The 15,169-nt window shown below is 30.2% G+C and overlaps 1 protein-coding gene across 2 annotated transcripts; it reads left to right on the top strand.

Annotated features, from left to right (window-relative positions):
* Nucleotides 1-3,690: 3,690 nt before the first annotated feature.
* On the top strand, nucleotides 3,691-13,204 carry LOC107454796 (membrane-associated transporter protein). 2 transcript variants are annotated; one of them, XM_016072100.4, is made up of 5 exons: nucleotides 3,691-3,851; nucleotides 5,379-6,746; nucleotides 8,867-9,199; nucleotides 10,617-10,792; nucleotides 12,342-13,204. In XM_016072100.4, exons 1-5 carry the CDS (start codon nucleotides 3,815-3,817, stop codon nucleotides 12,561-12,563), a joined length of 2,136 nt encoding a protein of 711 aa, XP_015927586.3. In that variant the 5' UTR covers nucleotides 3,691-3,814; the 3' UTR covers nucleotides 12,564-13,204. The 2 variants fall into 2 exon arrangements, with proteins under 2 accessions (XP_015927586.3, XP_015927587.3); XM_016072101.4 differs by having other exon boundaries at nucleotides 3,694-3,851; nucleotides 5,379-6,644.
* The last annotated feature ends 1,965 nt before the right edge of the window (nucleotides 13,205-15,169 follow it).

The raw sequence follows: 15,169 nt of genomic DNA, 5'->3' as shown, positions 1-15,169 counted from the left end.
ATAGGTCACGAGCTATTGATATGCTTAGCAACTGCAAACTCTTCTTTGAAAACCTGAGATCAGATTAAACTTTTGAAAGCATCATTTTAAAAGCAACCGAACTTTCTTCAGAAATTGACCTGGAAGCTAATTTCGAAACCACCACACCACGTCATCGTGTCAGAAGCAAAACAAGAACGTTTTTGTATGAGGGCCCGGATGAACCCGTTCAAGACCTCAAACAAAAATATAAAATAGATTTTTTTTCACACTAAAGATCAAGCAATAAATGCCTTGGAAACCAGATATAATTAGCTAAATACTTACAGTAATTATTTCAGCTTTTTGTATAATATTTTTGGTCTAAAAGACATGCCCAGAAATGAGCTACTGGCTCATAGCAAAGATTTGGAAGTAGTTTTAACTGATGGAAATTCAAGCGATCTTAACGCCCTGGAACTAGCTGATGAAATAAGCATTGTTTCGTCATTAACAAAAAAGGAAACTCCTGTTGAAGTTCTCAAGTTTATCGCTACACTTAAATTCGCACCAAACCTCAGCAAAGCATTAAGAATCCTACTTACATTGCCAGTCACTGTGGCTTCAGGGGAAAGAAGCTTTTCAAAACAAAAAATAATAAAAATCTCAAAACGATGCAGGCGCAAAATCGTCTCAATGGATTGGCAATGATGCTATAGAACACCAAATTAGTGACAAATTAGACTTGAAATCACTGATTCGTGAGTTTGCCGAATGAAAAGTTAGAAAAAGGGCATTTTAATTACTTTGGTTCGTTATAATTTATTTATTATATGGGATATTAGTTTAGTTAGCATTACTACACTTTAATTTTTGTTATTTTGCCTTAAGTGCTAAATTTCTTATCTTGTTATCTGATGTTTGAGTTTTAATAAAACATTTTTTTTTATTAAATTTTTTTTCAATGTTTTCTTGACTTTCTGATATGGTCGCATGAGATTTACTTTAAAAAAAACGGAGGGGGGGCGCAAAATTAAGGTTTTGCCCGGAGCGCCAAAATGTCTAGGGCCGGCCCTGGTAAGAGATGCCAGGCTGGAGATCAATTCAAGCTGTTTATAAAGAGGGGGGATACCACATAGAACTTGGAGTGCGGCTATGGAAGTTGAATGGTAGGATCTAGAGATATTTAATAGAAATTTCCGTTGGATTGTTTCAAGTGCTCTCATAATTCTTGGGGACATATTGCTTGCCCAAACACAGGATCCATGAGAGAGGGAAGGGAGTATGACTGTCTTGTATATAAATTTTCTTGCGGTGTGATTGATGCCCCAGGTTTTTGTATTTATTTTTGCTAAAGAGTTTAAGAGGTTATTGGATTTGTTTTTAAGGATTTCAATACGGGGACCCCAGTTTAGATTTTTATCCAAAATTACGCCGAGATATCTGAAATGGTTTTTTTTGTGCTATTTTTTGTCCGTTAATTCTAAAGATGGGGCCTCTGTTAGATTTCTTGAAGTGTATGAAAACTGACTTTTCTATTGAAAGCGTTAGTTTATTATTAATCAACCAATCATGAATTGTATTAAGTGTGCTGTTTGTTGTATTTTCTAGATCTCTCCTCGAGTTCGCGTAGTTAAGAACTATTATATCATCAGCAAATGCCTGTATTATATGACTATTGCTAAGAGTAATAAGAAGATTATTAATAACTAAATTCCAGACTGTTGGTTCAAAGCATGATCCTTGTGGACAACCTTTGTAGATTTGTTTAAATGTGCAACCTTGATTGGTTGAGAGAATGGCTGTTCTATTTGTGTTGATGTTCTCAATGATGACCCAGATTCTATTCTGTGTGATTTTAATCTATGGAGTCACCTTATATCACTAGTTTATGCGAAGCTTTTGTACACATGAAGGATTTCGTAAGAAATGGCGCCAAACATCAAAAGCACATATTCGACTTCCAGGAATCGTTTTTGGGTTGTTGTAGACAGTACATTGAAATCAACGGTTTAACTGACTCACTCATTGCATTAGAAGTTCCTCCTCCATACACAAAATCTTCAGTTGCAGTACAACTACCATCTCTATATACGAACTGCGTGACTATCTCCATACATGGAATCTGCAGATGCGCAACAAATCTCTTCTCGATGATACTTTTGATAAGAACAACTATATTTTTAAGAACAACGATGCAGTATATTTAACCTCTTTGCAACGTGAAGTTAAAAGTTGAAGTTTCCCCACAGAAGACTGAATATACAGGGTGTGGTAAATAAATAATCGGTCTAGTCTTGAAAGTTAGCTTTATTAAAAAAATTTTACACGTACTTTTTAGCAAGTAAATTACACTCGCATATGGAGTATCTTAGGGCAGCTGCAATCGAGGTGACTGAATCACGATGATTTCAGTCACTGTCTGCTTTGCTGTGAAGCACTGAATGATTCACTGGTAAAAAGAAACAAGTTCCGGTGTACCGTCGAATATGACATCTTAAGGACCTTGTCTAATAATAAACTGTCTATTATAGCTGCATCACTGCAAGTTAAAAACAATTTTTTTCACCAAAGCCATTTCTTAAATTTGAAGAAAAGAAGTCAAATTAAAATATTGAAGAGAAATGCAATAAACACAAGAAAACTATAGATTGTTGTTGTTAATTTACGTCGCACTAGAGCTGCACAATGGGCTATTGACGACGGTCAGGGAAACATCCCTGAGGATGATCCGAAGACATGCCATCACAATTTTGATCCTTTGCAGAGGGGATGGCAGGTAGCACCCCCGCTTCGGTACCCGGACGACCTGCGAGTGAAGTCGAGCACTTTACGGTAGAGCAGTTTAACGAGGACCAAAACCGCACACCCTCGGACCCTTCGCAGACTGATCCAAGTGGTCACTCTCCCGCACACTGACTACACCCAGTGATGCTTGACTTCGGTGGTCTGCTTGGAACCGTGCCTTAACGATCAGTCCACTGCTGAAGAGAAAATTATAAAAGTAAACAATTTAGTTTGCCAGATGCTTAAAGTAGACTCATATGGAAAATCACCGGTGCCTTGCCAGATATTTTAAACTTGCCGAATATCCACATCCGTCACCGGTCCGCCCACTTCGGGGACGAGCTCGATATCAGTGGTGACTTCCAGTCGTCACTGAGCCAATCACGGTACCCCTTCAAAATAAATTTATAATAAATGTTAAAAATATATAAATAATATAGTATATAACTTCTGTTGCTTTAGTTAACTCATGAATACGTGTTTAGACAGTTGACAAAATGACAAATAAAAAAAATTTGCATAACTACAAATTATGTGTGTAAATATCTGGTTTATATATCAAACATATCGGGTAAATTTATTCTAATTATTTTATGTTTACTAGACTAATAAGCAAAAGTTTAATCAAAAAGTATAGTTATTAAAGATTACAGTGCAGTCTATATTAATCTGCTTATTTTGACTGCTTGAATCTAGTTTGCACTTTTATGCAAAAGAATATTCTATTTTACATCTAGGATATTATAAAAAAAATTTACAACACCTGGGTAAGCCATCATAAATTTTAAAACAATTAACATCATAAAAACAAAACAAAAAATGCTCAGGATAATATTAAGATAAATGCTTTTATCTTAAAATTATCTAAACAATAAAATATAGCTGCAGCTACGGAGCTCAGCTATTGGCTAAGAAAAGGGATAAATATTTTAATTTTAATAAGGGGTAAGACAAACAAAAAAGATACATTTAATAGTAAAATATTCCTAAGATTCTTTCTTTTCTCAAGTTATCATCGAAGAAAACTGACAGCTTAAATAATTTTTATCGCAATTAAATTGAATTAAACATGAGTTTTGATAATTACAACGTGGAAGGCAATGGTGGTAAGTAAAATTTAATTGCCCGATATATTATTTTATTTATTTATTTTTGAAAATTATTACTTTAGTTTGATTTTCAGTATTTTTATCTCAAACCCAAATTGTTCCCGACCTTTTATGTTTCAAATTGAATTGAACGAAGAGTTTAATTGTTGGGAGTCCACGATATAGTACCACCTTTATGTTTAGATATTACTCGGAAAAAAGTAAAATATTTCCACAACAGCCTATTGTAGATCAGAGGGCTATGTTGATTCAGAGGTTAAAGGCTCAACAATTTCCTGAACAATGACATGATTGGGGCAACGTGGTCACCATTGCGCACTGATTGCCTTTGATGATCTGGTATGCATTGATCTGATGCTAAGTAGGCTTCAAGCCATCATTGGGGGATCGAACCTCAGTTTTTCATTATGAAAATCCAATGCCTTAACCACTGAGCCAATGACGCTTAAATATTATTTATATTTACAGTCAAATTTTTTGTTGAGAGCAGAGAAAATTTACGAATGAAGTCCTTAAAATTTTAACCATACATATATGCATTTCATAAATTACACTTACAAAAAATCATATTAAAATGTATATTTATCAGTTGTACGGGTGCTCTTCAGGAAGGAAAAAAAGAAAAGTCACCAAATTGAATTAACAGTTTATTTATTTCTCTAATGAAAGAGCATGGTTATGAAACTGCGCTTTGCTAAAATCAATGACACAAATCAGAACACCAAAATTTGCAACATGTTTGAAAGGAAACACATTAAATCTTGTGGTGTTACAAGTTTTATTTGCCTAGTCCATTTGATAAAAATATATTAATTTAATTATGCAACTCCAATTCCCTAGTTTTTAGCTGTGAAGTTATTTTGAGATGTTTGTATTTTTAACTATTATTTTGACTATTACATAAAATCTTTGTTTATCACATTTTAAGTTTGTCTGATTGTTCAGTTCTTATGGTAACTCAAGTTCATTTATCTAGAACTGAATATTTCTGAAGCTACGACCAACATTATAATATTATTTTAAGTACAAGTTCTGATTTAAGTAACCTAAACAGCAGTTACCTAAAAACAACGATAAATGATAGTCACTATTAAGTATGAGATACCAGTTTTGAACACATAGAAAATTAGGGCTCTTAAAACACCATTTTTAAACATTTGAATGACAGTTTAAAGTTCGGTATGTAACAAGACAAACTCTAAATACCATGCTTAATAACAGATATGTATTAAATGTTAACCTACTTGCAAATTGTTGGGCTTAGTTTAATAGCAAGGTACGTCCTGATGCACACAATGTTGGGGAACAGCCAAATAAAATTTAAAAAGTCAGTAGGTTTTCACTGTTTCCTCTTTTATTGCTTACCACAAAAGAGAGGATTCTGCCCTATTCTTGCACTAATTGTAGCAACTTTGTTATTTACCCTCAGAAATGTAATGAAATAAAAACTAAACTTATCTTGCTATTGCATCTTATATCATTTGCAACACCGAAAATAAATTCTATAATTGTATTTATTTGCAGGTGATAGAAAGAAAACTCCAATGACTAATGGCTTCTCCACAACAGAGAGCACAGGAGAGTCCATACTAGAGGGACAACATTCAACTATACTCACTGGCGGAAAAGCTGTACAAAAGAATATCGCAACAAAAATTAAAAACTTCTTTGTTTCTACAGACACTGTTACCTGCAAACACATTCCTGACAAATACAGTCACACTTTTAGACACAAGAGTCGTTGGGAACACATAAAATTAAGTGGTGCTGTGTGTGGAATTGAGTTCTGTTATGCAGCAGAGACTGCTTTTGTGACCCCTATACTTTTAAGTCTTGGCTTAAGTATCAAATACGTCACAATTATATGGTGCTTAAGTCCGTTAGTTGGACTCATTCTTTCACCTATATTAGGTTCCATGAGTGACAGTTGTCAATCAAAATACGGTCGTAGACGACCCTTCATCATCTTGTATTCAATAGGCATTTTATTAGGTCTCATTTTAGTACCAAGTGGACATCACATAGGTGTGGCTCTTGGAGATATTGGACGTAACCATGCCTCGATCGGTAACCCATCTGGTACTCTTGATGGGAGAAGTAGTACATTTAAAATTGATGTGGAAACTAATAGAACTTTAAATTTTACAAAAATGCAAGAATTATCGACAGAATATTATCTCGCTTATTTTTCAGAAAATTCAACTCTAATCAATCAAAATAGTTCACAAATAGACTTAGAAACTTATAATAAACTATTTAAAGAATCTCAAAATGACCAAATTTTAGAAAACAATTCAAATCTTCAACCATGGAGCATTGCATTTACAGTCATTGGAGTCGTTTTACTAGATTTTTGTGCTGATTCATGCCAGTCTCCCGCCAGGACATATTTGCTAGACGTATCAATTCCTTCAGATCACGCTTCTGGCTTGAGCACATTTACAATAATGGCAGGACTTGGTGGATCACTTGGATACGCCATGGGTGCGATAGATTGGGGAAACACGTGGATTGGAGATCTTCTTGGTGGACAGATTCATGCTGTTTTTACAATTAATACTATAATTTTTCTCATCTGTCTGGCTATATCATTGAACAGTTTTTCTGAATTACCTCTGCCTCTCTTAAAAGATCCAGTAATGTACAAAGAGTACAAAGAGAAACTTCACCGAAATACTGGAGACAAAAATTCAGAAGAAATGGATGTAATAAGCGTCGACCAAAACCTTAATGAAGCCGACAAGAAAATTCATGGAGCTGATAGAGAAAAAGAAGAGATAGATTCAAAAAGTAAGAATAAAGCTCTCACCAATGACAAAGAAAGTTCTAAAAATTTGAATGAAAATGTACCAGATAAAAATAAAAGCTTTAAGGATTTAGATAAATCACAAAGTAAGTTCGAAATTATATATATATTTAAATATCCTTTTAATCCTATCTTTTCATACCCAATCTTAGTCAGCATGAACCAGAACTGAATAGATTATCTTACTTAATAAATATTGTACTCTTATGCCCAGTTTTGTTTTCATGGCTGTCTCAGAAAAAATAACCTTTGTCATCCTTTTAATAAAATAAAAAAATGTACATTTCATTTTATAAAACTAGTTACGAGTCTTAAAATACCTGCTTCAATGGGGTTAGGAGAATTAGAGAGTTATAATTCTACATTGGTTTTCAAATTATTTCTTATCAAAAGTATTCTTTAAGTTCCTTTTTTTAAAGGAAAAAAAAACTATTTTTATAAGGCTAGGACCATAATTGCATAATTTAAAAGTGATGAATGTGTGAATTAAACATTAAGTTTCAATTTTTATTATTTCCTATTTTATAAAAACTCTCTACTTTAATTGTTTTAACATTTCATACTTTTTACGGAAGAATATATTAAAAAAAATCAAATAAAAAAAATAATTTTTACTGTGTTGGTAGCTAAAGAGAGAAAACTATGTTTTCAAAGAGTAGTTTTTCCTCTAAATTTAGTGTTTCATTAAGTATAAACTTCATTAAGTATATTTAGCAGAGTTTTATTAAGTATGTTTATTACATTTTTTATACTAAATTTTATTGTTTTTTAGTAAAAAGAAAGATAATCAATTTTTAGTTTCTTCAAAAGTTTCACACTTTTGACAATGTAATATTTTGAACAGAAACTTTACAAAAAATTTTTACCTAGGAACTTTAAAACAGAAATTTTTAAGGAATAGCTTTTCTCATAATTTAAAAACAATTATTAGAAAAGTATAAAGTTATAAAACTTTTAAACTTGAAAATTACTATTTTTGACTTTTTTTTACACGAACAATTGCTAAAGTAGAGAAACTATAAACAAAAGCAACGATATATAATAATTAATTTTATGATTTCTTTTAAATACTTTACTACAAAAATTAAATGTGAACATTTGTTTGAAAATAAAAATAATTCTAAATATTAAACTGTTGAAAATTTTTTGAAAGATCGGAAATATAATCAATTACATATGTTAAATTAATATCTATTATATAACAATATACAATATGTTAACGATATAACAATATGTTAACGATATAACAATATGTTAAATTAATATCTATTTTCTATATCAAAATGTCAGAAACAGATTAAAAATACCTACTTGATTGACTTTGTTAAATGTAAATTTTATTTGTTAATGAACTAAAGTACAGAAAAAAGCGCATAGTTTTATTTTCTTTGAAAAAATGAATTGTACTTTCAATAAATTTTTTTTCTCAAGTTCAATTTTTATTGTTAGTGTTTTATGAAACTAAAGTGTGCTTTGAACTTTTCACCCACTTAAGATTTTCATTCATTTTTAATGAAATATACTTGTCATCTTACTCGTAGGCTGAAGTCTAAGCTTTTATCTTTCTTACATAGACATTTCGAGTACTGTTTACAATTTTTAAAGTTATAGTTCTCTAAGCAAATTTCTACAACTTAACTCTACTTTTGAAAATTTTATTCACTCCTTATATATATGAGAAATTTATGAAGATTTTCCATCTATATTATTTTAAATTCCTACGCATTACAAATACATTCCGAATATTTAGACTTGTTATTGCCTAAATGAGACTCTGTATATCCACTCGACTCACAGAAATTTGTGCTGTTCATTTATATTTTATTTAAGAAATACTTTGAAATTACTTTTAAATTTTGCACAACATTTGAACATGAGCAATCGATATAAATTAATTTGTGCGTAATGAAATAAGGAAACTAAATTTGACATTAACGGTACTTAAAATTAACTTTTACAATTCATTTAATTAGCTTCTCCTCTGAGAAACTTCGACCTTTCATTTATATTCTATTTAAGAAAAACTTTGAAAGTACTTTTCAAATAGAGCACAACCTTCGAACAAGTTATGAAGATTAACTCATTTAAAATATGGCCACAAAACTTTACATTAAGGGAATGTTAAATTTAAATTATATATAAGAATACTTAAAAAAAGTCACTATTCATTAGATCTAAACAATTTGTTTAAATTTTATATTTCCAGATGTAGAAATCAAAATTACAAATGAGACAGAGGTTGCAAAAGACAGTCCGAAATTGAAGGAATACCTCCTATCTATCGTTCACATGCCCAGGTCACTTCGCATTCTTTCATTGACGAACCTCTTGGGGTGGATGTCCTGCATATGCTACATGTTATACTTCACGGATTTTGTGGGTGAGTGTGTGTTTGGAGGTGACCCTCAAGATGCACAGGACTCAACAAAATATGCAACATTTCAAGAAGGTGTTCAGTTTGGATGTTGGGGATTGGCACTCTTCTGCATATCATGCTCATTCTATTCACTCTTTGTTGAAGCTTTGGTAAAGAAAGTTGGTAAGTGTAAAACCCAGCTGCTTAAGAAAAATGTTTTGCTTTTAATATCCTTTTTAATTCAATGTAAACGAGTTCGATTCCTTAAAAATTTCCGATTGATCATGGACATTGTTCCTGTTAAGTATCCTGTTCAATGATTGAGAGGAATGATCATAATTATCACCGGTCACTTTACAAGTGACTCCATAAGAAAAAGACAAGGTACAATTAGGCAAGCTCATAACAATATCTTTTTCACTTCAAAAAGTGGGCCCAACTTTTATTAGGTGCATTTACCAGATGATCGGGAGATCATTTCGCCTGCTTCATACTTTATATGCTGAAAAGAAGTGGTTCAGGAGATAGAGCGTTTTGCTTCCCAGTGAGGTGACCCGCCAGGTTCAAATCCCTGCGGTTGCTGGTTGATACGACTTCTGCTCCCTATTCGCACCGACCACAATGCTGACGTAAAATATCTATAATTGTAGACGGATTATGGGTTAGAATCTTTTAATCTAGAATCTTAGGTTAGAATCTTTCTTTTTAATAACTAAATAATCATTTAAACTTTCTTTTACTAAACAAAATTATATTCCTTGATACTTCGTTTTCTTATGCATAAAATCATGCAAAAGCAAGCACAAAAAAAAAAAAAAAAAATATATATATATATATATATATATATATATATATATATATATATATATATATATAATAATTCCCTGTCCACTATCTCATCTATCTCCACCCTGGGAAGTTTATTTAAATTTATGAGGAAAGTAGAAACTTTTACAAGTAGTTTCAATCGAAAAATTTTTTAATTTATCCAAAATTTTGAGGCATATTTGAGGTATTCGAGGAGAAAAGAATAACACATTTAGAAAGTTTATGATTACGGAGGAAACCCTCTCTAAAGGATGTGAAACAGAAAAAAAAAATTTTTTTTCAGTTGAAAAACTTAAGCTAGGTACTAAAAAAATTTAAATGCACAAATCTTGGAGGGGTCAGGTATTTTTTCATGTTCTCAGTTTTTTTCACAAAAATCAAAGTAAGAAAATATTTATTTATTCAAAAGATGTCTTTTATTTTAAAAATATTTCAATAAGTTTTATGGCAGGAAATATTCAGTATAGTTTTCTATTTGTTATATATTTCTTCGTGCATTTACTTTAAACATAGATATAAGTTTAAATTTTCTTTTGTAATATGTAAACATATGTAAGCATAATTTGATAATGGTTTTATTTATAGTTAGTTGTAAACCAATTAAACAAAATTGAGAATTGGTGAGCTGTAGAGAAAGGAAGACGAATAGTTATCTCGTCTTTTATGAGTACTGTAACTTAATGGGTGAATTTAAACATCCTCAAATTAATATATTTTGCAGTTTTAATGCCTTTTTGTGATTTTTCTTAATGGAGATTGTTTTGTAATTTAGGTGCCAAAGCTGTTTACATTGGAACTCAATTGGGATATTCCGTGAGTACCATAATAATGGCCATAACAAAACACAAGGTGGCAGTTATCCTATTATCGCCAGTAGCAGGAATAATGTACTCTTCTCTTTTGACCCTTCCATATCTCTTGGTTGCTGATTATCACAGTAAAAATCAAGTATGTATGGAATCTTAGTTTCATTAAGCAGAAAAAAGTAAGATAATAATGCGCAAAAAAGAAAGAAAAAAAAACAGCATAAAAAACGGAATCAATGGATTTAAAGATTTTACTTTTACGTTATGAAAGCAGAGTTTAGTAAAACTGTAATCAATGTAAAATAATCGATAACTATTAATTTTTCTTGTAATCATGATTAGTTGCACTCACAACAAAAAACAATGACAAGTAATCATGATCTATAATTACAAAAAAAATTCCTCGCATTTTCTTTTATCAAAATCAGCTTTTTTATTTTTTAAAAAAAAATTCTTTTATTTTTTTTTTAAAAAAAGAAAGAAAAAGGAAAATCAATGTCGAAACAAATCTCCTTCAGCAAAAATTTTTTGTCAAGGATTCTTTAAAAAGGTTTTAATTTAACGAGTCGATTTATTTTTAGAAATTTCCCTAAGCATGAAAATTAGACAGGTAGTACCCAAACAAAATCAACTAATAAAAAGAAGAAAAAATCTGTCCTCATATCCAAAGCAAACTTTAAACAGTAAATTGAACTATACTGTAAAGCATTCTGGATTAAATTACGGTATAAAGTACCGACACTTTGGATGCATCATCAATAAAATCTATTTTATCGTAAAGTATTACACCTTAATTTTTACAGTAATGTTTATTTAATGAGAGTTATTCAGTTATTTTAACTTAATTATTACTTTAAAAATTATGGTACATTAGATTTTTTGTTTCGTAACATGCTCTGATAAAAATCGTAATTTCTTCCTAAATTTTTTTCAGCGTATCTTAAAGATCGAAAGTAAAAGAGGGATCGAGTTTGCCTAAAAATATTTACTTCCGCATTTTTTTATCTTGTAAAATTACTGAAAACTGATTGAACTGGTTTGGAAATTAAAAAAAATCACATGATATCTGTTAACGTAACTAATAACTATAATCACTTGCAGTAGTTTCATTGACTAATGATCTTAGTTGTGATTATTACTATTTAGATGCTCTTACTGATTTCCTAAACTTTTGCACAGTAATTGCCACTTTTAATCCCAGTATAAATTATTAAAACCTTTATTAAAATATAAAAATGATAGTTTTTTAAAGAAAGACATGCATATTAAAGGTCACAAATTCCTATTTAAGTAATAATAAGAAAAGAGCAAAAAACGGTACCAAATAATTTAAGTCAAGGTGAATCACCGTAAACGTGTGATTTAAAATATCAATACTAATTTCTTCGTTGGATATAATTTAAAAGCTATGATTAGAAACGCCTCTCTGTTCCATCTGACGAACGAATTTCTATTGATGTTTTGTAATTCCTTCCTCCCAATGATTGACCTCAGCAATCATTCTTAAGATATTGATAACGTTTTGATTTTCTCACATACTTATTAAATTTCAACCACAAATGTCTATATTTGTCAGATTTATTTGTGAAAAGAATCCTAGTAGGGGTGATTTTTGTAACATGTAGCATACTCTTTGTATAGTAATTCCTTTCTTTGGTAAAACCTTTTAAACAAATTTTTTTTCCTTTTAGTTTTCCAAAAAGAAAAAGCTCGACCCAAAGAATGCACGAGGCATAGGTACAGACGTAGCTGCTATCAGTAGCATGATGTTTTTAGCGCAGCTTTTATTATCAGTAACCATGGGCAATGTTGCAGAAGCGATTGGCTCAAGTGCTGTTCCCATTTTCGCAGCAGCTATACTCAGTGCGTGTGGAGCTATATCTGCCACTCAAGTTACATATCTCAGTATATAATGAAGACGAATGAATAATATATGAATTTCAATAAAGAATGCCGGTTTAATCGGTTTTCACCAAAATATAGTAACATTAGAGAAAGATGGAACTAAATTATACTGAATATGGAAAGGAAAATTGCCTTCAAAATGAAAGTATTTCATATGGTTGAGATCTGTTATGTCTTAGGTTAACGCTTTGTTTGTCAACTCAAGCCATATTTGGAAAAATGCTTAAATCTTGTACCAAGTCCAAATTGTAAAAATACGTAATTATGAATTACTTGGTTTCTTTTCTATATGCCTTCACGATATTAAAAGAGGTCAACAAATAAGAGAAATTAAACACTTTATCATATTAAAAAAAAACTGAAACAAACGTTGAAAAAAAGTCTTTCAACCGCATTTAACACAGAGTTAAAAATATTGTGATACTCTTTTGCATGACTGTTGTAATTACAAATTAATTTATTGTCATACACTGCTTTAATTACGTGTGTTTGTTGCGTGTATAACTGTAAATATATATTTAATTAAAACTGAATTCATGTTTCAGCATTACTTTGCTGATGAATTAATTATGATTTTACTATTTTTTTACAAATTATCAAAGTTTCTCATTTAACTCTTTTGTAACAATAATAAATTATGATAACTAAATTGAAAGCGTTTTGTTTCTATGTTGTTTTCTTATCTAATAAAATATTTCATATTTAATAAAAAAGATATATCTATAGTGAAAAAAAATTAAATTCCCTAGTCTATTTTGCTAACAATGTTTCGAAATTTACAAAATATTTGACAAAGATATAAGCATATTAAATAATTATATTAGAACTGTACTAATAGAATAAAAATTTTTATTAGAAATAATTATATTACATTAGAACTTAGTGGAAAATGTTGAGTCACATCTCAGTGAACTTGATCAAATTAAGTTTTGAACGTAAATAAGTACCAAGTTTCTTTAACTCATATTTAACTGTTTTTACTGGTCAAAAATATAACATATTTTTTCCTTTTTTTAATTTAAACTGATTTTAATATTCACTTCTTAACTTGAAACCTACATAAGAAAAAAAGTTTTTCTTTCTTTTGTTCTGAAAAAAGAAATAACACGTCCATGAAACTGCAACAACAAATCCATATTTCCCTAGTTAATGACTAATAAACAATATTTTTTCTTGTGTTAAAAAAAATAATAAAAATTTAACAATTTTTTAAATATTAAGAAAAATTACCATGATTTCAAACTTTATTAAATCATGGTAATTTTTCTTTATTCTTGCTCTTTATTGAATTCTGCTGTTCTTGTTTTCTAAAGAGTAGTAGAATACTTATAATTAAATAAGCAATTTTTAGTTAATAAACGTTTGCGTTAAAAACCAAGTTTAAATAATTGACAAAATCGTATGCTTTAAGTTTAAAACTATGTATAATCATTTTATCTCACATCTTACATTATAATGGAGTATTGTTTATAATAATATATATTTGCCGTTAAGTAGAACATTAAATATAAAACTGTTGCATAAACGAAAAGTTGTTTTCTTCCTCTGAATATTGAAGCCAGAACAATATTACGAGCCCAACTTATGGCATTTCATAACAATTATGAACTGAAATGCAAAAATTTAAAAAAAATAAAAAAAACTTATACTAATGTAGTTATAATGATGGTTTTTAAGTTGCAACTTTGTAACTGTTGATTTTTAACACTAGGTTTACAGGGCGCGTCATTTTGACGCATTTCGAATTTTATAAGGAAAATTACAAAACCCTTTAGCATTTTTATTTTATTTCTTGTAATGACTTTTATCCATTGATCGAGGTAAATATATATTGAAGTCTATTTTCTTCAAAAGTGTTGAAATATTAAAATTCTCCTTATGGTATACCTACCTCTACGGATATGCGTCAATTTGACGCGATCGTAATTTAGACAAAATTTTGAGTAAACATGCAAACATCACATCAATAATAAATAGGAATGTACAGACAATACTTTGATCCGTTATCCGATATCGTTATCTCAAATGAAACAAGCGATAAACTGTTGCCGATAAGCAATGATAGAAAGAAAAAACGCAGAATATCAATTGACGCCTGAGTGTCAGATTTTGAAGGTTTCAGTTGCTTAGTTCGAGTATTGAAAAATAAAATACTAGAATATTTCATAAATATATATCTCATATTTTCATTTTTTTTCTTATTGTATATAATTACATTGCTTTCTAAGTGCAGAGATGCCAACTGCTCCGGGCACGCCAAAATAATTTAAAAAAACGGTAAATAACTACTAAGTAAATTTTGCAAGTATAAAGTGGTGAATTATATAAGCCTACAGATTATTTAGAAATAGTGGTGGATAAAAATCTAGTAAATTGAATTTATTAAACCAAGTATCATAATTGATAAACTACCACTTTAAAATATATATTTGCTGTCTGGAGCAAGTTGGCTATTATATTATATACTATAAATTATATACTATAAAGTGCTATTATATGTATTCGTTCATGCGTCAAACGCGTGTTCATAAAGATAGGTTCATAAGAAACGTCCGTAAACTTAGTGTTAATGAAATCACCTCAACAAGTTCTAAAAAGATAACTGTTAGTTATT

Source organism: Parasteatoda tepidariorum, chromosome 3, assembly GCF_982258835.1.
Source record: "Parasteatoda tepidariorum strain Cologne lab strain chromosome 3, Ptep-v5.0, whole genome shotgun sequence".
NCBI lineage: Eukaryota > Metazoa > Arthropoda > Arachnida > Araneae > Theridiidae > Parasteatoda > Parasteatoda tepidariorum.
This window is presented reverse-complemented; position numbering and strand designations above follow the sequence as displayed.